The following is a 24,129-nucleotide window of genomic DNA, read 5'->3' on the forward strand; positions in this document are numbered from 1 at the left end:
TCAGCACCATACTCACCAAGTGAGCTACCTGGCCATCCCTATGTGGGATCCAAACCCATGGCCTTGGTGTTATCAGCACCGCACTCTCCCTAGTGAGCCATGGGCTGGCCCCTTAAAGTTTTTAAATTAAAAAATGTTCAGGCTTACTTCTGTCTGAACATTCAGGAACAATCATATCACTGCTTATACACAATTCTCTCATTATGCAAAAAAACCTGTTGTTTTCTAAGGTCTGATTAAGTCAAACTAATAATAGCAATTTAATCAGTAATCTGTAAATCAGAAAATTGTAGAAATTTAGCAGTTGAATTGTTTTTCCTGCCTATAGTACTACTCCTACTCAATCTATTTTCTTTATGTATTAGAAGAATAGGCATTGATGATTAAAATAAGAATTTCATTATTTCAGGAAATGACAGAATATGAGAGAAGGAAGAGTTCCTTTAAAAGGTAAAGAATTGTGTGTGTATGTGTGGAAGAATAGGAAACAAAAGCAGGAGGTTAAGACAGGCATTTAAAGGGAATGTTAAGATAGCTACATTAGAATCATATTTATCTAAAAAACTGCTGAAGCCCACCCAGTGTACAAAAAAAAAACACCCCAAAATCCAAAAAACAGAGCAGACATTAGTGCAAGTTTAACCTAATAATTTATTTGTGGAAAAAAAAGCTAGTTTTGATGAGAAAAAGTTTAATCCTTTCCTTGTAAACACAAAGAAACTCAACAGGAATTTGAAAGGTAGTAGGCCAGAAAATGCAACAGTAATTCTTATAATCCGTTTCAATTAAACAGACAAATCAAATTGAAGACAGTGTTAAAATATATTTCAACTTGAATATTTATCAGCCTATATATCCTGTTGTTCCAACTGGCTTTTGATTAAAAAAAAAACCAAACCATTAAACCTTTTATAACAGCTACCACATCTAGAGGTGATGAAAATAAATTAGTTCCCCTCTCCCCCAAAAAGATATTGTTTAACCTCTAAAGCATAAAAAGCTATATAATATCTTATACAAATTAACCAGTGTTTTATAAAAGTAAAGCAGATTTGGACTGATGACATTACACTGTATTTGTGGTGAAGTACTAGGCACAAGAATATACGCATCAAATAGGCATTTTCAGTCTAATCAGTCTCTCAGGTTACCATTTAATTCTTGGCAATATATCATAACAGGTATGCATTTTGGTACTTAAGTCATGAATTGTGGAGAACAAGAAGCAGTGTATTATAATAACAGGGTTTGTATTTGACAACTGCAAGGTTGAACAAATCCCTTCTATGAACTTTGTGATTTGTTTTGCTGTTGGTCACCTGTAGTAGATCCTGCAAAGATAAAAGAAAAAAAGTCAATGTCACTTGTTGTATATTGCCAACCTTTAATCTACCTGAGCAAAAGTTCCCTTCTATTGGCATGACTGATAATTTTAAAAACAAATAAGGTATATTTCATGTAAGCTGAATTAGACTTTTTTTTTTGTCTTTTTCCGTGTCCGGCAACGGATTGCAACCCTCAGTGTCGCCCCCGTACCGGACCGGGACCGGCAACGGGATCGCAACCCTCGGTGTTGCTCCCGCGCCTCACTCAGCCAGTGAGCGGGAACCGGTCTGTATGTGGCAACAGATCGCAACCCTCAGTGTCGCCCCCGTACCGGGCTGGGACCGGCAACGGGATCGCAACCCTCGGTGTTGCTCCCGCGCCTCACTCAGCCAGTGAGCGGGAACCGGTCTGTATGTGGGATCCGAACCCTCGGGCGGGAGCGCCGCCGCGCTTCCCAAGCGGCGCACTACAGCAGTGCGCCACCGGGCCGGCCCTGAATTAGACTTATATGAAAGAATCCATATATACCCTAGTCTAAAGAGCAGAACAGGTGTGTCTACTTGGTGATAGGACAAATAGGTTTCAAATTGAACATTTCTGTGAAGAAATCACAGATGGAAAGCTAAGAGTTTATTACAACTCAAGTATCTGAAGCTATAAATTCCATGTATTACCTCAAAACTATAAAATATAGGCTGGCCAGTTAGCTCAGTTAGTTAGAGCATGGTGCTGATAATACCAAAGTTCAGGCTTTCATCCCTGTACCAGCCAGCTGCCCAAACCAAAACAAAACAAAACAAAAAACTGTAAAATACTACCTTAGAGTCTAATTATGCCACTTTTTTCCAATAAAACAGGTGGCAATAGAGGAAGAAGTTGGGGGGAGGTGGAGGGAGAAGACAGCCAATGCTTAAAAAGTAATGGGTTCTATAGAGCCTGGAGATTTTAAAAGCTGACAGAATTTTTTTAAGGGTTCAAAAAGAGTAGGGGATAAATAAGGAACTTATTTCCCTAAGCCTTATTATGTAGTCTTTCCTATCTTTATGGCTTTTATGATGCTAAGCAGAATATATTCCTATGTAAGGAGTATTTCATCGCCACTGAAGAAAAATCAGGCACTGAGCTAATACAAATTTTAAGCATCTATTATACATAAATGGAAAAATACATTATGTATTAAATGTGTGAAATATAATGTCTTACAAACAGAGATGGACAAAAGGCCAGAGTTATTTCTCAAAAGCCATGGCTTAAAAAAAAAAAAAAAAGAAAAGAAAAAAAGAAATAAATCCCTTTAATCTTGGGAACAGTGGTGGTGGTGCTAATTTCCAGTGGCAGATGAGGGTATTTGAGGGTATTCCTAGTGTCTTACGATAGTCACTAAGAGTTGATATTAAAAGTCTAAGTAGAAATTAATGAAAAGTTATAACCAAAGAAACATTTACTTAAATACATGAAAAGAAACCATTAAGATATAGGTAAAATGGGAAACAAAGGCCCCTGGGCAATTAGGAGATAGGTAATCTAAAAATGGATAACAGATTTTTAAAAAAGGAAGAGAAACATGTAACAACTACTACTTAAGATGAAGTTTGTTCAAGTTAAATGTAAGTTAAACATACTATGGTATATACAATGGAAATGAAATGCTGCATGAAGCAGACTAAAAGGCTAACGCATAATATGGGATAACAAAAAATATTGCAATGTTGACACTTGCCGAGACAGTGACTCATCAGGTTGTATCATAAGATTACTCATATTTCATACTATGCTCATCAAAACAACAGTATGATAATTATTTACTTTGCTAAGACTTAACCATTTTAGGCACCACAAAATAAGTTACACCTCCACTAAAAAAGCATCAGTTTCCAAGTACAAAGACTAGGTAATGGGCACATGAAAAAATCTTCATTAGTGATGCAAAAGATTCACCTTCATTAAATATCAGAATGACTGATCAAGAGTTGCTAGGACACAGGGACTGGTTGTCCAAGAAAAAAATCAAATAAATTGTCAAACCAACAAAGAATCATCATTGGAAAGATAGGACATACTTTGCATCTAAAGGGATGCCCAAACAAATCTTCCATATTAAAAGCACGTTTCTTTAAAAAAGTTTTAAACTTTAATTTAGATTTGTTATGACAAATAAAATATGACCTGAAATATTCAAAACAAAATATAGCTTAATATGAAGACAAACATGATTGCCTAAAGCCAAGTAAACCATTAAAAAGCAGCCATACAATGAAACACATAGTCTTAAATCAACTCTGGGAATAAAATCTTTATTATTTTGAAATTGGCCACAGGGGTTGAAATTTTAGAAACATTTGGCATAATAATAAAGTGAATCTCAGGAAAACTTTGAGGTTTTTCACAAGCTTAAAGCGAAATAAAGCAGGCACAGAGGATCACAAAAGTGTCAGTGATACTTTCAAAACATCTAACCTTCATTTGATTCTTCCATACTCATGCTTTCTCCATCTGCAGTCTCTAACATTTCTTCATCTTCCTCATCATCATTTAGGTCTTTTGAAATTAATTGTCTAGCTAATTTAATATTCAGTCCTTCATTGTAGTGAAGCTTCCTTTTCATTTCAAATTGTCGCTTTTTCTCTGCAAGATACAAAAAGCAAGCTTATCTCAAGGGCCAGCCCATGCCTGTTTTGTAAGTAAAGTTTTACTGGAACACAGTTATGCTTTTTTTTTTTTTTTTTTGTCATGCTTAAGACTGCTTTTGTGCTCAGTGGCAGAGTTGAGTAGTTTGCAATAGAGACAATACAGCCCACAAAATCTAAAATATTTACTATTTGGTGCTTTACAGAAAAAGTTTGCCAACCTCTCTCCTCTCTGCTTTTAATGGTTCAAGTACATCTCAATGGAAGAATAATAAGAGCCATAAGAAGTTGTATTTGTGAAGAAAATATAAAGGTATGGGAAAATTCTCCAGAAAGAGCTGAATGGGGGGAAACAGCAAGCTATAATACCACATACGAGGGTACTTCAAAAACTTTGTGGAAAAACAGAATTAAAAGATAAAAAACAGAATTAAAAGATAAGACAAATCTTACCATAAATGCTTTGAAGTACCCTGGTATATATTATGTACAAAGCCTATGCATGCATGTGCACACACATGCATGCACACACACTCAAGTGGTTAATTCCGGGTCAAGAAACAGTGGAGTAGTTTTAACATTTTCATGTTTTCTACTTTATAATTAAGAAAAGATTTCTTTAAAAAATCCTTATAATCAACTGGCCAGTGAGCTCAGTTGGTTAGAGCACAGCCTTGTAACACCAAGGTTAAGGGTTTGGACTTCCATGCTGGCCTGCGGCCAAAAAAAACCCCCAAAACCAAAAAAAAAAAAAAAAAAAAAAAAAAACCCTTATCATCTGTTAAGAAACTGCCATGATTTAAAATACTGCTGGCTAAAAACATAACCTCACTCCCAGGGTAATTTTAAGAAAAGCTTGTTATAAAGGAATGATGAACTGATTCCAGATTATTCTTTAATTTATAGTCTTCACCAGAGAAACAAAAAGCTGGCAGCAATTCAACACCACTGACCACATTTTATTAATAGAAAAGCACTTTAAAGACCAATTGTCTATGAAGAAATAATTCTCAGATTTTAAAATTTCTTAGACCAGTAAATTACTACACTTGTTCTTGGCCAAAAGGCCAAGAAGTGATTAGACCAGCAAATTTAAAAAAAAAGGGGGAGTTGACATAAAATTGCCAATTGTTTATTTTGTCAATGAAGAGTATTAAAACTAATTCACCATTGTTTTATCAAACATTTCATTAAGATATTTTAATGTCAAAAAAACAGAGACATTTCTCAGAATAAGGCTATTCAAAGTACTTCCTTAATGTCCTCTAATTCCTAAGTTTTATTTATTTATTTATTTTTATTTTTATTTTTTTTTCCTTTTTGTCTTTTTTCGTGACCGGCAACGGATCGCAACCCTCAGTGTCGCGCCCGTACCGGACCGGGACCGGCAACGGGATCGCAACCCTCAGTGTCGCGCCCGTACCGGACCGGGACCGGCAACGGGATCGCAACCCTCAGTGTCGCGCCCGTACCGGACCGGGACCGGCAACGGGATCGCAACCCTCAGTGTCGCGCCCGTACCGGACCGGGACCGGCAACGGGATCGCAACCCTCAGTGTTGCTCCCACACCTCGCTCAGCCAGTGAGCGGCCGGTCTGTATGTGGGATCTGAACCCTTGGCGGGAGCGCCACTGCGCTCCCAAGCGGCGCACTGTAGCAGTGCGCCACCGGGCCGGCCTAATTCCTAAGTTTTAAATATCATCTATACTTATATTTTAAAAACATATTTTTAAAAAATGTTCATGTTACTAATAGATCTGCAACATAACCAGCTACTTTAGACAAGCCCAAGTACAAAGCAGCGCCGCCCACCTCCTCCCCTTCCCTCCCTCTTCCCTTTAGGAGAAGTCTCCTGACTTAAACAGAAACCCCTGTTGCTTCCACAATGACGCAGTTCTCCACCGGATACACGTTAGCAAAATAACCTTCCTTGATGGTAACAGCCAGCCCTTGGCGCACTATATAAGCTCTACCACCCCCACACTGGTGCTGTCCACCATTTTCAGGGCAGCCCCGGGCTGTTCCCCACTTTGGGCATAGCCTGGCAGATTCTTTTCCTTTAATAAAGCTTGGACAGTACCCAGCATCTCGGCTCACTTTCTTTCAGTTACTACTCATCAATCACTTTTCAGCTTCTACCCAGGTTGGAAAAGGGAAAGTTCTGAGACTAACATCCATATCACTCTATAAACATTTGTTTCAAGTTACCAAGATCTTGCCAGCATCTCTTTCCTTCTCTACTTATAAACTACTTTTGTGATTTGTTTTGCTCTTTGAAGGTACAATATTGTAGACAGAATTTAAAAAGAAAAAAAGAGAGACCAAAAAAACCACCAAATCCTCATGACTTAATTTTTAGTGATGTCTTAGGTATTCAGAAGATGTAAAAACAATACTAAAAAATAATAAAAATAGTGGTTCTAATTGCCTCCACTACCAGTTATATTTACTAAAAAGGTAACACTTTTTTAAATTACAAAGTAACACATTTTATATCTCATGAATTTTTGTAACCAATTAAAAAAAGAAAAATAGCAATAACAATTAACCTACATTAAAAACAAAAACAAAACAAAGTTAACACACATTCATAGTAAAAACTGAAAAAAAACCACTCAATTTCCTCAGTCAGAAATTACCATCAACAACATTTTATAACTCTAGACTTTTTCTTACAAATGGATTTTAGAAAAATAAATTATATATTGCAGTATGGACTGATTTTTCACTTAATATATTGTTAGGATGATTATATATCCCAGTTTGCTGAGGGCAGTGTCAGTTTATGCCTAGTGTTTGAGAGAACTATGCTAATGACTCTTTCACTCTTAAAATGACCCTGTTTAGGCAATAAAGCATATAAACATACAGTAAACATTGTGCCATGTACAGATTTACATAATTTTTAAAAGGTTTTAAGGTAATAGTGTTATAATTTAATTCCCTGTTCTCAGTCAAAGATTTCTGATTTCCCCCTTTGCATTTTCAATGTTTTTATGATGTAATAATATATATATATTTGTGCATTTATTCTATTATTTTCTCAATATAGGCCACTGCCTTTCAAACTGTGCATCATGACTCTTTAGTAAGCCACAACAAACATTTATTTATTTTTACTTTTATTTTTTGTCCTTTTTGAGACCGGCCGCACCGCGCTCAGCCAGTGAGCGCACCGGCCATCCCTATATAGGATCTGAACCCGCGGCGGGAGCGCTATTGCGCTCCCAGCGCCGCACTCTCCTGAATGCGCCACAGGCTTGGCCCCACAACAAACATTTAAAAGATGAAATAAAATAAATTGGAATGTATCACCTATAGTAAAGGTGAATACTGCTTTGTGAAATTTTTACTTTTGTAATTTTATATGTGTATTTATAGTGAGTGGGATTTGGTCAAAAATATTTTTAAAAAAACACTGGATAAACCCTGGGAAACTGAATTGCTAGATCAAAGGGTGTATACTTTCTTTTAAATAGCTTTTGGTGTATATTGCCATACTGACCTCCAGAATGACCAAACCATGCTTCATGCCCAATAGTATATAAATAACCTATTTTTCCACATTCACTCTAAAAGACAAATTGTCATTCCTTTTTATTTTTGTTTTCTAAAAGATGACCAGTAAGGGAATCTTAACCCTTGACTTGGTGTTGTCAAAACCACACTCTCCAAAGTGAGCTAACCGGCCATCCCTATACAGGGATCCAAACCCATGGCCTTGATGTTATCAGCACCACACTCTCCCGAGTGAGCCATGGGCTGGCCCAGAAAATTATTTCTTTCTGATGCTAAGAGATATTGAACTTGGTTTTGCTTATTACAAATATATTCTAATTTTGAAATACTCAGAATTTATTATATCATTTAAAAATATGTAAAGTATTCACTGCATAGAAAGCTGCTATAAAAGTGCTCTCAATCTTCTCTGAATACTTATATTCATTTTATTTATAATCCTTGCATGGCAGAGCAACATAATGCAAAGACTAAAAGGACATTTAGGTTTTAGGCCCGGCTCTAGTAACAGTCATCTATCCATATGAACTCAAGAAGTTAATTACCCTCCTTATACCTACCTTTACTCTTTATGGAGAATATTCTGATCATTTTGTTAAAAGTTAATATTTACTGAGCACTTATAATATGCCAGGATCAGTGCTAAATGCTTTGCATGCTTTATCTCATTTAATAGTTACAAATAACTCTAAAATAAGTAGTTTTATACCTCCTAATTTACAAATGAGGAAAATGAGGCTCAGAGAAATTAAGCAAATTAGTCAGTGGCATTATCTGGAGCACAAAGTTAAGTTTGTCTGACTCTATAGTCAACAATCTTACTTGCTATGCTATAAATTACAAGATAATTTTTTTCTAAGAATCTCTACTGTCAATAGCAATGATTCTGTAGACATGTGATTGTCTAAAGCAAAAAACACCTACATAATTCAGTAACTCTAACAGTGGAGACTGAATTAATGAAATTATAATCAAATGGCTCCCCCTGACGGCTGACTCTTGGAACTACAATATGAGGAACAATTTCTCCCTTAATGAAAGCTAACATATACATTAATAATAAACTCCCTATTCTCAATAGGTCATGTTTTTAGACAGCAATGAGGAAACAAACTCTAGACAAAATTTCTATGTGAAACCCTTTTAAAGGGCCTCTTGCGATATATTTTGGGAAAGTCAGTCAGAAAGTCACAGAGTAGAAGATAATACAGCTTGAGAATATGCCAAATGTAAAATTTCTCTCCTGTACAAATAAATATTAGGCTCAGACCATCATAGTTATGTCAAACAGGCTATATTCTGAAGATTATAGGAAAAAATAGCTAATTATATCTTAGCAGCTACATATGACAAAGATCCTGACAAGTAACTAGCAAACATCTGGAGTCTTGGTTCTAAAGTTTCTGAACTTCCTTACTGTACGGGGTAGTCCCCACATCGCAAAGCTTTGAGTACACTTCTACTCTATTTTCTTTATTCTATTTGCAAATGTGTGTGTTTTTTCTTGACCTTTTTTCCTATACATAGGGTTGGTTTTTCTTTTTTAAAAATAGTTGAAAATAAATTATATACACAATTTTTAAATTCTTAAAGATTCTACATTTATGTGGTTCAAAAAATATAAAAATCAACAAGGTAAAATATATTTCTTATCTCCCCAACTCCATAGGTAACCACTGTTACTTGTAAAAATAGAAACCATGAGTAGGTAGCACTGACTTCACTGTGTATGTGCAAGCTATGAAAGCCTCTTCCATCCCTGTTAAGGAGAGTGCTGTCTCTACTTCCTTTCCTATGACACAAGTGCTCTTTCTGTTTGATGAGACCCAATAAAGATTTTCACTCTATGTCTCACCATTTTGGCTAATTTGATAAGTTACACCATTGTCTTACAACAGAAAAAGCACAAGTAATTGGGAAATTAGCTATAATATCTGTTCACTTTAGGATCATTAATAACTCTAAAAGCATTAATTTAATAAATATTTACTGAGTATCTACTCTGTACCAGGCACTAAAAAGAAAGGAATACTTTAATAATTACTTTAAAGATGGTAATATTTCCCCAAATTATTAAAATTAGGGGGCAAAAAACTGTTAAACAATAAGCCCCCACAAGTAGAATCTGAATTATAAAAAATGTTGTTTTCCATTTTCCTACCCTCCACTGTCCAAAACTGAAAACCATTTGCCTATCTTCCAAATAATGGATCTATTTTAGCAAAAATTATTAGCATCATGCTGAGAGCAGTAAAGGAAATAAACTACCTCGTTCTTCAGGTGTGAGGTCACTATCCTCTTCTCCACTGCTTTCTTGTTCCTGAATCCGATACTTTGGCTCCGAGCCTTCAGCAGCAGCTAATCTACAATCATGTACAAAGCAACTAATAGTCTTATTCAACTTTTGAGTCTCATAAAAAAATCTAAAGATCATTAATGTGCTAGCCATAAACCAATGATGAAAATAAAAAGTAAGAGAGTAGGAATGGGTTTAGAAACCAAAAAGCAAAAAGAAGAGTGGGATGAGTGCTAGAAATCAATAAACAGCAAAGGAAGAGAACTTTTGTTTTATGATTTTACTTATTTTTGCCTTTCTCACTTCCATCTTTAAAATGTAGGTGGCAGGATATTTTTTTAAAAATGCACAGGGAACTGACACACCTCAGTATCCCAGGCTCAGGTGCTCTAGTCTTCCTGCCACTTGCATACCTTGCTTTTAATCAAGAAACAAGACTATAAAAGTTGGTATGAAAAAAATCTAGATAAACTTAGCCTTTTATTTACATTTGTACAAATAAAGCAATGTAAAATGCCTTCTTTACTCTGTACAATTAAAAATGGCAAAAATGAAAATGCTTTGTACTCATCAGTACTTACTTCTTAGCTAAGATATCTGGGGTCATGGCTTCAGTGGCTTCTGAATCACTAAATGCATCTTCATCATCACCTATCATACTAGGATGACAAGCACATTGTAATTAATACCTGAAATATAATTTTCCAACTAGAAAAACAAAGTAGAAAAACATAATTCTATTAACCTAGTTAAGATATCAATATATTTATAGCTCTGTTGTCATCTTTGAGGTTTAACTTTAGTTTCTATTCAATGAAATATTTAAAGTACAGCACTAATCAAGAAAAGACTCCAAGTGATTTAAAAAAAAATAATATAACTTGAATCATCTGAAAAAAGTAAAAATACTACAAAGTTTCAATATTCCATCCAGTGGGAGGGAACAAGTAATGAAAAATAAACCACTGTCTGGTTTTATAACATGTATTTGTACATCAATCTTAAGATAGAGATAAATGATCTATGCAAATATAAGCCTAGGTAAAATAACAAAATTAGATCCTAAAGATCTAATTTAGTAAGTTTAAAAGCTATTCAGGTTTCCCACTCTACCACCTAATGAAAAATTTGCTCTCCATTTCACTGAAAAAATGGCATCCTTAATTCTCAAGCCACAGAAAGGTACATGAAGCTACTTCAAAAAGTTCACAGAAAAATTTAATTAAAAAATAATACAAATCCTATGAACTTTTTGAAGACCTCTCCTAGAAAGCAGAACTCAGGTATATATACAAAACTACCAGTTTATACATTTCCTGGTTAATTAAGGAGACAAGTTAAATACATGCTTTCATTTGGATGATGCTCTTTTTCCTAAGGGAAGTTGAAATAAACTCATCAACATTACTGAACTTAATTAAGCAGAGCACGGTAAAATAAATATAATTCGTCAATTTGTAGAATTGTTCTAAAGAAAATTCTAGGTTATGTTAAAATTTACAGATAAATTGTATGTGTGTGTTTGCATATGTTTATGTATATAAAAAAAATAATAACTTTTTGTATCCAAACAGTGTGAGATTCTTAGGTAGTATAACATGATCTTTCTATAAAAAACATCTTCTGGGGCTGGCCCGGTGGCGCACTGGAGAGTGCGCCGCTTGGGAGTGCAGCGGCGCTCCCGCCAAGGGTTCGGATCCCATGTGGAGACCGGTTCCCGCTCACTGGCTGAGCGCGGTGCGGGTGCAACACCGAGGGTTGCGATCCCGTTGCCAGTCCCCGGTATGGGCGCGACACCGAGGGTTGTGATCCCGTTACCGGTCAGTTAAAAAGACAAAAAAGAATAAAAAAAAAAAAAAAATCTTCTGTTAAATAAAACTCTTTTTTAAAAAAAGCCATGAAAGGAACTGGTAAAACTGAGCACTGAACTGATAAAAGTTGAGCACATATTACCTCAATTACTTAGGGACCAAATAACCTTTACATTAACTCTCAGAGAAATGATATGGGTAAGAGGGGAGGAAAAGCAATACCTACCATTTAGATTTCTTATATTTTAAATATTAATAGTCAAAAAATAATAGCTACAACTATTTTTTTAAAATCATGTCTGATCTTAATTCTTCTAGAACAATTATCTCTAACACAGACAAGCAAGGAATGGCTACATTAATGAAAACGAAAAAAGCCCTGACTTTGGATTCTGGTAAAATAAAGGTTTTTGTTTGTTTTTATTATTTTTTAATTTATTATTAGCATATTCATTGTTACAAATTGTGATATTTCTTTATGCCCTTTACTAGACCTGTCACTTCCCAAATCCCTATCCCCTTCCTCCCCCCAATCTCTAGTATTCTTAGGTTTGTTCTCTCCTTCTGAAAGTTCAACATATTGTTGTGGTCTTTTCTTTCTTTCTTTCCTTCATCCCTTCCTCCTTCCTCCTTCCCTCCCCTCCTCCCTTCCTTCCTAGCAGCCAGTTAAAAATAAAGGTTTTAAGATAGGTTTTAAAGTATATGCCTGTAATTAGGAGAAAAATACGTATATAAACTTTTCCCCTCAAATTTCATTAGTATTGAGTTTTAGTGTCTGTACATCCTATTTCATGATTTCTTTCTACTCCTGTCACAATCTTTAACCTCTTCATGTTTATTCTTATTTTTGTTGTTTTTGTTAGTATCAAGTTATCTCAAAATAATCTTTCAAAGTTTTCATCCACTGATTTAAAATACAATATTTCTTAACCTTATTTTAATGGTAACTTCTGGATTTATGTTGACTTACTTTAATGACAATATATTTTAGTTCCGGAAATCTTTATTTTTTCAATACAAGTTAGAGCATAATTTTAATTGGTATTTCTACTTATTTAGAATCTCCATCTTCTCATAATGCTTACTGATGCATTATTTTTGTCTTCATACTGGTTACTACTATACAATACCATTTCACAATTCATTTAAAAAATTCTTGGAGGGGCCGACCCGGTGGCGCACTGCTACAGTGCGCCGCTTGGGAAGCGTGGTGGCGCTTCCGCCGAGGGTTCGGATCCCACATACAGACCAGTTCCCGCTCACTGGCTGAGCGAGGTGCGGGGCAACACTGAGGGTTGCGATCCCGTTGCTGGTCCCGGTCCGGTATGGGCGCAACACTGAGGGTTGCGATCTGTTGCCGGTCACGGGAAAAAAAAAAAAAAAGACAAAAAAAAATTCTTGGAGAGTCAAAACTGCCAAAAATCACAATGTGATTATCTGAAGTAAAACATTATGACAGTTCAAAAATAAGGACATAAAACAGCAATAATGACCACCTATCTTTCGGTGGGTTAAAAAAGAGTTATCGTTCATGCAGTTATCCTTTCCTGCAAAGAGAATGAGTAAGCCCCTGATTTCTACTTGGGAAGCAAACAAGCCCAAATCTCATCTTCCTTTCAAAGAAGGCAAAACTCACTAAACTGGGTGCATCATTAGCAGCTAGCAACCACTGAGGTGCAACAAATAAATGTTTTACTACTATGATCATAATGGACATAATGGATTCCATAATTTTAATGTTACACATTACTTATATTACTACAAAAAAAAAAGTTAGGTTATTAACATAGTTCGTCAGTAACAAAAAATAAAACACAAACTCAAATAGGCTTTATTCAGAAGCTCCTATCAAATGCAAGGTGGAAACAAGTCACAAAAGGAATGATGTCTATTTTATAACATTACCTGTGGTAAGGAGTGCTTGGTTCATCTATTTTCATTAAACCATAGTCTTTGTCTGCTGGATGGTATGTCGCCAGGATGTTCATTTCATCCCACTTCTGGGATTTTTTACTAAAATTAAGAAAAAAAGATCCCTGATGCACATCTAAAATTCATAAGCATTCAAATCCCACATTTAAACTTCTCTTTGACCGCTAACCTCTATTTTACATATACTCTCTTGGAATTGAAACTGACTTATGATAAAAGCCACAAGTAATTTCAGTAAAGTGTCAGTAAATATTTTTAGAACACTTAGTGCCCACATACTAAAAACACAGTATTCAGAATTCACATCAGACATTCAAAATACTACTGTATGATGCTATGACATGCTTAGTCTTCATCTGGCCTACAGAATTAGTAACAACTAAAATCAAAATCTACACATTGCCTGGCCTCAGTAGTTAAGGATTTTTGATCTACTGTATATTGGTAACTCTTGACAAAAAACATAACAGGAATATTTCCTTGGCATAATTTCTTCAGGGATATCTATAACAATCAGAACATAAAGAATCAGAACATAAAACTACAGAGAAAACCTCATTAAATTCAGACGCCACTGAATACTTAGATTGCAAATAAAAATATAGTTTAGTTTTTTTTTTAATCTACAAAAGTAAGGGTTAAGAAATAGTTTATTCTGATTTACTTAAGAGAAATAGAAATGCTTTATAAGTGCTTTAGGGGCATCCACGCATATTCTAAGAAAGTATTTGCACAACTACTTAGGGTGCTCAATAATTAAATACCTTAATTACAAACTCTTACCTATTCATTAAAAAGGACCTCAAAGGCCTCTCTACCAGCCACAATATTTTGTTATATATACAGTTAGTGACTTTGTTATGTACTTCAATGTAAATTTTACACTGATTGAAATCATCCCTTCTGCATTTGGTCCAAATTGGTGAGGTTTTACTGTAGATATTTTCAGTTTCCCAGATCCTGAAATGCCCTTGAAGAATGACATACTTAAATTTTAATATCATATTCCTTTCTCCATGTTCTCAAACGGGTTTGACGAGTCACCTTAAAAATTACACATGCCCACTTCTCGCAGGTGAGCCTGACTTTATGTTCTTTTGCTTTCTACCTTAAGAGGTCTAAAGCGTTCCCATTTCAGACTAAGAAGATTTTTCTTATTGTGGTAAAACATACATAAAATTCACCATTTTAACCATTTTTAAGTATACGATTCTGTCATTAAGTACATTCACACTGTTGTGCAGCCATCACCTTTATCCATCTCCAGAACTTTTTCATGTTCCCCAAATGAAACTCTATATCATTAAATACTAATTCCCCACTTGCCCTTCCTCATAGCCCCCGGCAACTACATTCTAATTTCTGTCTCTATCAACTTGACTACTCCAGGTACCACATAAGTGAAATAATACAGTATTTGTCTTTTTGTAACTGCCTTATTTCACTTAGAATAATATTTTCAAGGCTCATCCATGTTGCAGCATGTGTCAGAATTTCCTTCTTCAAGGCTGAATAATGTTCTACTGCAGACAAACTAAGGTCTATTGACTACAGCTTCGAGCCTCACGTACCCTCCTTTTCTCAAGAGGCAAAGGTTGGCCCAGACGGATATTCCACAGGTGACTGAGACTAATACAACTCTCACTTCTCCCCCCAAAACAATGCCAGAAGTCTCTTCACTATGAAATAGTCGAAAACTTAAAAAATTAAGACATATAGGTCATTACTTTTTTTTTTTTTTTTGGTCTTTTGTGTGACCGGCCGCACCACGCTCAGCCAGTGAGCGCACCGGCCATCCCTTATATAGGATCCGAACCCGCGGTGGGAGCGCCGCACTCTCCCGAGTGCGCCATGGGGTCGGCCCTAGGTCATTACTTTTAAGCACAGAAACAGCATTTCTTGTTTAAAGAACATGGAACTCATACAAATACCCACTCAATCCACCTGAATTTTCAACCAATCAAATTAAAATGTCACTAGTACCCCCCAAAATTCACTTGATTGAACTAGACTGGGTAAACAGACCTTGCTTAAACAATACAGATACTCCTGGACTTTAGAATGGTTTTACATCCTCATTACCCCATCTTAAGTGGAAAAAGTAAGTAAAAAATACATTTAATAACCCAATAAACCCAGTGTAAAGTCAAAACATCATTAAGTCAAACCATGCTAAGTTGGGGGCATCTGTATAGATTTCTGCAGATGCCTAGACTTTTGTCTATCACAGTAATAGTTGGTCTTGTGGCAGAAAACAAAAAAATAAATTTAATTGAGAGACAGACATTTAAGGCTCAAGTTCTAGTTACCATTCACTAATCCTGTAACTAAAGACAAGCCCAATAAACATCCTCTCTGGGGCTATATTTACTCTACATAGAAATGATAATAAAATAGGTTTTAATAACAGTCTTTATGATTTACAGTTGTTGAGACAATCAACTGAAATAATGTCCGTGAAACAATTATAAAACCACCATACAAATATAAAGATTTTAAAAATCTAAAGTCCTATGTTACAAATCCCCAAACATGATCTCACTTAGCACTGTAAGGGACTGAGTTCAGATACGGTATTCTGAAAAGAACTTTAAAAGTGCTTTTGTATTGAAGTCCTTCTACCTTTTGGCTTACAAGACTCAAAGTTTAAATGATTTTGAAATATTTAAGATCTGCCACAGAATGAGAATTTCTAAAAATCCATCAGTTTTTTATTTCTGACTAAATCTACAGTTTCAGAAATTTTATTTTGTTAAATAGCTCTATTACCTACAAATTTCTGTAAACTTAGAAAACAAATGTTCAGGTCTGCTCATGGCCATATTTATATGGAAACTCACAATGAAAAGAGATACACTTCTAAAGATTAAGATAGCAGAAATGATCAAGGAGCTCTGATTAGCAGGACAATGAAAAAAATGGATACAATTTTAAGAGATTTTTGTGAAGAAAGCAATCCAATTAACAGACGTAGACACACCATACTATAAGTAAATATTCCCTCCTTATAAAGATTTCCTATTAAAGCTACTATAAAGAAATAAAAAAACTAGCACTAATCCATTTACATAAAGTTCAAAAGTAGGCAAAACTAAACTCTGTAGGGATATATACCTAAATGATTACAAAAGTCAGGATAGTGGTTTCTATTAAAAGGAGGAAACTATGATTGGAAACAGAGGGGACATTTCTGAGGTGATGGAAAAGTTCTTTTTCTTAACCAGGATGGTGGTTACATGGGTGTATGCTTTATAATAATTTCTTAAGCTTTAATTTTACATTTATTTTTCTGTATGTGTATTATAAATTTTTTTTTAAATAAATGCATATTAATGACCCTGTTGGGTGCTTCCTAATCTCAAAGTAAAACAAGTTATTTCCTAAATGGTGTTAACAATATTGAATTAAAAATGACAACTTATCATTACTATTTCTTAGGAGAGAAAAAGAATAAAGATGAACCTTTGGAGTCTAAAAGGTGTCTCTAATGGGAGGAAGAGGAGGAGAAGGACACAACACCCTGTAAATCTGTTTTGCAAGATAGTGATAGAAGAATAATAACTACAGGACACAAACAGAAATTACGTTTTCTTTAAATTAAGAATAAAATGTAATGATCACAAACCCAGAACCCAAAGCCATTAAAAATTTTGATTTCTGCATATTTTTTCCACTCTATTATATAAAAATATATATAAGCTATCAATATATATATACATATATAACTGTATTACATGCATTATATCTAAAAATACATATTCTGATATATAAGCTATAAATATATGTATTATATAAGCTGCTTGTGTTTTCTAGTTTTTACCTTTTTAATGACTGCATAATATTCAACAATAAACTACTCAATGTTAGATATTTAGATTGAATCCAAGGTTTTCTTATTTGAAACAAGGCAGAAATAAACATATTTGTGCATATTCTATTCAATAACGTTTTTAGTATAACTTGCTAGGACAGGTGTTTCTGAGTTAAAATTTATCCATGTAGCCATATATGTTTTTTAAAAGAGCAGATATAACACAGTATTTAAAAGCTGTTTTGTTTGTGTGTTTTTTGGCAGCTGGCCAGTAAGGGGATACAAACCTTTGACCTTGGTGTTAGCAGCACCACACTCTAACCAAATGAGTGAGTTGTTTTGTGTTTCTTTGCTCTCATTACCTAACACATTATATGAAAAATGTGCATTTTACTTTCCTTGTATTCATACCCTTTGCCTATCTATTGGAAACCTTCTTATAAATTTGAGTCCTTTAAATTTATATAAATAAACCACATTATATATAATGCCAGTTTTTCCCAAACTGTTTGCCATTTAGTTTACTTTCCCCTGTAAATAGAATTAGAAGTTTCACATATTCAAAGCCTCACTCAACTTCCATTTCCTCAACACAACACTAAGAAAAAAAGAAATCCTTAGAATTATTCAGATCCAACAAAGATAATATCTTGCAAAAACACGCACTTAATAAGGGTATAAAACAATAGGCTCCAAAAAATCTTGGAATTCTTTAGATGGAAAGATAGTGAAGTAGAAGAAACTCTCAGCAGAGAACACTGGATGTAGAAATTAACATGTCAAGTTTTAGTAGAATTAACACTAGTTGTGGAGTAACAAAACCCAAAGAGTGAACATGAGTTTAATCCCAATACCATCATGAACTGAATGAAGTTCTTTGGGTTAACATCTCCACAGACAAAAATAGGGGTAATACCACTACATGGCAGATTTGCTGTGACAGTGAAAGCACCTGCTGGTTTCAGTTTCCCCCTCCCTCTTGGGTGATTGGTTTTCCTACAGCCTAAATCTGGTCCTGAAGAAGTCACTACTTTTCACTTTCGTTAGCTCATATGATGGATGCCATCTCAAAGACCTGCTCAGACTTCTTGTTGCTTGTGACTAGCTTATTTGAAAGTTCTGGCAATGCTTGGAGTGGGAACCAGGATTTTGCTTCAAGGTGTTAAACTTTAATTGCATATTTCAGGAAGTAGTTCTTTTTTTAAATGAAGACTCAACATATGTAGGTCAACAAAATACAAGACTTTCAAACCTGACACCATTACTGAACAATTAGGTAAGATTTAACAATAAAAGCAATTACAGGCCTTCTCTTTGTGGTGAAAGCTGAGTGGAGAGGACAAGAAGGAAAAAGAAAAAAAAAAAAAGGAAAAAAAAAAAAGCAATGACAAGCAAGCAAAAAGTAACTTTTGGAAAACTTTTTATTTTACTCAGTGAGCCTTCGACATAATATTCCACACCCCTCTATAGGCAGAAACGGACAAAGCTGGAGCATGCTTATATCTTAAATTATATCAAAGGAAATTAAATTCAAGTACAATTTTTTCAAGTAGAATTTGCCTGCATTATCTAAGACTTCTATAGAATTCAAACTGAAGAGACATGAACTCCAAAGCAGATTGTGTAAAACAACCCACTGAGTTATAGGAAAAATTAGATTTCTCTATCTCTATTAATAAGACTAACATTTGAAGGTAAGGCACTAAGGGTTAAACACTTTATATTTATTAACTCATTTAATACTCAAACTAAGGCAAAGATATAATGAATAACTTACTGAAAATCACAGCTAATAAAGTCTGCTAATAGTGGCAGACAGGATCCCACCTAGGCAATCTGGCTCCAGATTAACCACTAAACTTTCTGAACTATAATACTTCTCACAAAATAGGCTTTAGTAACATTTAATATCATATTTCAAAAGTTCAAAATGCACATTTTCCACAATTTAATATCTCTGAAAAAGAACATATCTTAAAATGGATGGCATCTTATAATCATAACTGACAGTATTTTTCTTGGTGTTACATCTTAGAGTCAATGATATCTCGTTTTCAGTGAAATTCACACATGTATTCACTAGGTCTGTCGCATTAGACCTTCAGGACTTGTGCACTATATTCAAAGTATCCTGAAAGAAGAATGGAAATTCCACAATCACAGATGATAGTGGCTGAATAATGTGTTGCAATGTACTGAGATTTATCTACGCCTAATTATGTGGATTTAGGAATTCTATCCAGTTTTAATTTAACTAGCCCTCAACATTAAAAACCTGACAAATGGTACTTGAAGAAACCACTCATTGAAGATAATAGTACTATTGCAAAGTATAAAGAGAACAATAAGAAAATAATGGCACTGAGTCATCTAAAAAACAAATAAAAAATGCCCAGTGATGTTTGATCAGTTCTGACAAGAACTGGATAAAAAAATTAAAATGCTAAAGACTACCTGAAATATGGCTTTATATGAACCTTACTTTAAGTGTATATTAAGTCTTGAGAATTATCTAATGGCAGGTAGTATATACATATATGAAGTATAAACACACATTTGAAGTGTGTTTGAACTTTTTTCCTTAAAACAAATCCCTTGGTAATATCCCTTTATGTAAAATATTACCCTCTCACAACAGGAGGGGAGGTGGATAGTGGTCAAACTACCACTGTATTTTACGTGATAAAGGCACCAATAAAAGGTAGGGTTCATCCTCATTATACAAGGATTCTTTACTTGTGAATTCACTTACTTGCTAAAATTTATTTGTAATTCAAAAACCAATATTGAGGCGCTTCAGCACTTGCTCACAGAAAGAAATATGCAGAGCAGGAAAATATTTGAATTGCCCAATGTATACATTCACAGCTGAAGTCAAACAAGGCAATGCTCTGCCTTCTTATTTCAGCTCTCATACTGTATGTACACAAGTGTCCTTTTTGTGGTATATTTAATACCACATTTCTTTGCATTTTGGTTGGTGAATTCACTGTTTAAGATGGCTCCCAAATATAAAGTGCTGTCTAGTGTTCTGCCAGGTAAGCTTCGTTCAGGCATGAGTTATACAGTTGTTGGCTCAGTTCAAAGTTAATAAGCCAACAATACACATCAAATAAGATACCTTTAAATAGAAACACTCAGAAAACAAGGTTATGCATTGATCAGTTAATGAAAATGTGACCAGAGGCTTGTAGGAACCTAATCCCATAGTTCCCCTAGAAGTGAGGGTTCAGTACTCACTAATTCAGTACACATGGGGACTTTATAGAATATAATTACTGTGAGTAATAATATAGTTTGATCCCTGGTCATTTTCACATTAACATGAGATTTTTCTGACTTAAACTCTGTTCCAACATCTGAAGTTGGACCATTACACTACCTTTATGAGGTTTTGAATTTTAAGTGCATTGCAATTTCAAGAGCTACTTATCTTCAGTACTTTTTATACAAAAGGGGGAATATTGGTTGTAATGAAATTAAAATTAAACATTACAAAAAGTTTGTTTCAAATGTATTCAACTATACTTTTATTGTTTCAGTTCAAAGAGGCTCTCCTAAAGTTTCTAATATTGTCTGCATGAACTGTGATATAAATAATAATGTATATTGTATTACTAACAGAATTAGTTTCTTTGCTGTACAGTCATAAAACACTGACCATGAAAAAGCCCATCCCTTTTTACCACTTGGAACCAAACATTGTGAGCCTCAATGAATTAGGGCTTGGTAGCTTCCTTTGAAGAGAGGACTAGACAAGTCACTCACTCACCTTGTAAGTCCCTTTTTGGATGTAAACCACAGCCAATGAGAGAGATCAATGAGAGGGAGAATCAAGGCCAATCCACAGGGTGGGGCCATGGGAAATCACAGCAGATCAAAGTTCAGCATACAGAGAAGTTAAGGAAGCAGAGAAAGATAGAGAAAAAGAATACCCACTTGGTAGCTGGACAAAAAGAAGCTTACACGGGAAAATGGCTAAATAGCATTAAGTACCAGTGAGAACCATATTACTGCTGCTGAATACCCTGAAACTGCGTTACAGCCATACCATTATGTTCTGGTGAGATCCATCGCACCCGGCCGCCCTCCCTCTGGTCACCCCCCGTTTAAAGTTACTTAGCCCAAACAGAGGCTGTAAAACTGCGTGGGAAGGAATGTAAGATTCAAGCATCCAAAAGAGAGTGGGAGTAGGGTAGTTGCTAGAAAAAACTAAGGTCCTTTCCAACCCCAAAAGGCCACGATTCTAAGTTGTGATTCTACTTAATATTTTCTTCAAGGCTAACACAAGTCCCCATAAATATACCACCACCAAGAAATAGTGGTTCCTTTTATGGTCCTAAATTAGATTTTTTTAATACAGGAATGCCTAGTTCCAATATTCTAAGATTTCATGGACATTTTCATTTTAGCTTCACGACTACAAATTCCAGTAACTTTTCTTAACCCTCATTTCCAGAATGCAGAGTCCTTTAATTTTTAGTATCTTAAAACATCCAAGCTCCCTTGCGTGTCTAACCCAGTGGTGTATTTTACACTATAGATACTGTACTGCAACGTTTCTTTCATTGAGCACTGCACCTTGGTTATCTTTCTCTGTGCATAAACGCCTACCCTCCTTTTTTAAAGGCTGGTAAAACGCCTATCTCATTCTTTTTTAAAGGCTGGTATATTGTCCCATTATACAAATGTGCCATAATTAATATTTCACCAGTTTTTACTAATGGACCTTGAGTTGTTTCCAATTATTTACTATCACACATAATGCTTCCGGTCAACATTTTTACATGTGTATCTGCAGAGGATGCAAGAAAAACTAAAGTATCACAGGATCATTTTAGGTTGCTCTTCTCCCAAGTGTTCTGAACCTAGGTATGTCTTTGAACAGGAAAAAATTAGAAAGCATCCAAAACTGTCGTTGCAGGTGCAAAAATAATTAGAAATAAACAGTATTCCATTCAAAAAAGATCGAGGACTTGGAAAATTTGGGCTTCTCTTAGTGCAGAGAAAATGAAAAACCAGGAACTAAGAGAGTGAGCGTGGCACGAGGCTAATGTGGAAATGCTCTCTTTCTTTGCGGGGGTATCTTCTTAGTTTAAACCTAGAGCTAAAGCCAAGGCAAGAAAATACACGTTAATTTTAGCTAGCTCTTGGAGCCGAGGTTAAGAAATAATAAAAAGCTTAACAGCTGAAGCTCTGAAACTCTAAGTTGATTCTATAATGTTCCCAATTGCAGAAAGTTCAAAGATCAGGTTTGCTTAAAAAATATTATATATGCATATGTACTTTTTTTAAAAAAGGAAACACGATAAACGTCATCGCTCCTGCCTTCTTTACATCACTCCACCTTGCGGCTGGCCGGAGAAGGAGGAGACCCGGGCGGCGCCGGAGCCGCATCCAAGCAGTCGCCCTGCCGGCCGGCCGGCCAGCGCTCGGGGTCCGGGTGGGTAACGGCGGCGGCGCGCGAGGCCGCCAGGCCAAGAGGGAGGGGCTTTCCAGGCCGTCCCTCCCGGCTCTCACCTCAGCTCCTCGTCGACATTCCCGCGGGGCTGTTCGGCCGACGACACCACAGAGGAAGTCGTAGAGGTCTTGTTCTTCAAGATCCCCTTGATGGGCCGGTGCGAGGCCGTCGAGGCCGCCATTGCCTGTCGCTCCGGCTGTCGGCTCAGGGTCGCTGCTGGCGTGGGGACCGCGAAGAGAAGGGTCGGGCGCTACAGGAGACCCGCCAGGCAGCTGCGGAGCCCGCTCGGGTCTAAAAGCGGCCGCACCTGCTGTCGCGGAAACGGCTACTCGCGGCTTCGTCACAACTCAACGACCCTGACGCCAGAGCCGACGCCAGAGCCAACGCCGCGCGGCTGGCGGCCCTTCGCGCGCCCTCCGCCACCAGCACTTTACCCGCGACCCGCGGACACAGGCCGGCCTAGTGCCCCAGCGCCGGAGCGACGCCGACGCCAGAACCAAGTGGGCCCGCCCTCTCGCGATATCTAGGGCGGGGGCGGGGCGAGAACAAAGCCAACCTCCTCGCCCCGCCCCCTCCGTACCTCTCGCTTTACTCGCCCAACCCCGCGCGGCGCTGGGAGCCCGGGAGCGGATTCCGAGCCTTCGGAGAGATTGGTTTGCTTGTGTAGACTTGTAGATCTCTCAGGCACCCTCACGCCCACCACTTTATAAGGCCGTATGGTTATTTCTATTTTATAGACCCCTGTAAAACAGAAATAACTATTTCTGAGGCTCAGAGGTGACGTCACTCCCCAAAGAGGTTAGCTGACTTGCAGAGAAATATGTCTGCTCTTTCCAATTAACCCGCATAAAAAGCTTAACTCCCTCTTATGAAATCATGAAATATCAGCATTGGGATGGTCCCTAGAGACATACTATGAAATCATAAGTATTGACTTTTATGAAATCGTAGAATGTCCGCATTGGAAAATTCTAACCCCTTTTACTATTGAAGAAGCTGATTGACAGAGAGGGAAAGTGACCACCACTGTCACATAGCCCATCCATAGCATGTGAAGACGGACAGGGAGAATGCCATGTGACAATGGGGGGTTGATGCATCTACAAGCCAAGGAACACTTGGCCACCAGAAGCCAGGGAAGTACATGGAAAACATTCTGCTCATTCTGCTTCACATTCCAGAGAGAGAGCCAACCCTGCTGCTCTTTGATTGTGGACTTCAAGCCTCCAGAGCTGAGACAATACATCTGTGTTGTTTAAAGACCCCAAGTTTGAACTTTGTTATGGCAGCCCTGTACACCCTCTCTCCTCCAGGTCCCATCTCCACTCCGCAGCTCACTCATCACC

The 24,129-nt window shown here is 36.4% G+C and overlaps 1 protein-coding gene across 1 annotated transcript; it reads right to left on the reverse strand.

Annotated features, from left to right (window-relative positions):
• Window positions 1-631: 631 nt before the first annotated feature.
• PPP1R2 (protein phosphatase 1, regulatory (inhibitor) subunit 2) lies at window positions 632-23,281 on the reverse strand. Its single transcript, XM_008568141.1, has 6 exons — window positions 22,843-23,281; window positions 13,485-13,592; window positions 10,350-10,427; window positions 9,741-9,835; window positions 3,784-3,951; window positions 632-1,331 (listed from the first exon to the last, which is right to left on the reverse strand). Exons 1-6 carry the CDS (start codon window positions 22,962-22,964, stop codon window positions 1,285-1,287), a joined length of 618 nt encoding a protein of 205 aa, XP_008566363.1. The 5' UTR covers window positions 22,965-23,281; the 3' UTR covers window positions 632-1,284.
• Window positions 23,282-24,129: the final 848 nt, after the last annotated feature.

Source organism: Galeopterus variegatus, unplaced genomic scaffold (genome assembly GCF_000696425.1).
Source record: "Galeopterus variegatus unplaced genomic scaffold, G_variegatus-3.0.2 Scaffold380, whole genome shotgun sequence".
Taxonomy (NCBI): domain Eukaryota; kingdom Metazoa; phylum Chordata; class Mammalia; order Dermoptera; family Cynocephalidae; genus Galeopterus; species Galeopterus variegatus.

Excerpts from the sequence above, each read along its gene's own strand:
- PPP1R2 (XM_008568141.1), bottom strand. The coding sequence starts at position 22,964 with ATGGCGGCCTCGACGGCCTCGCACCGGCCCATCAAGGGGATCTTGAAG. Across the intron at positions 13,593-22,842 it reads AATGTCGACGAGGAGCTGAG|TAAAAAATCCCAGAAGTGGG; the intron begins GTGAGAGCCGGG and ends TCTTAATTTTAG. Across the intron at positions 9,836-10,349 it reads CCAGATATCTTAGCTAAGAA|ATTAGCTGCTGCTGAAGGCT; the intron begins GTAAGTACTGAT and ends ACATGATTGTAG.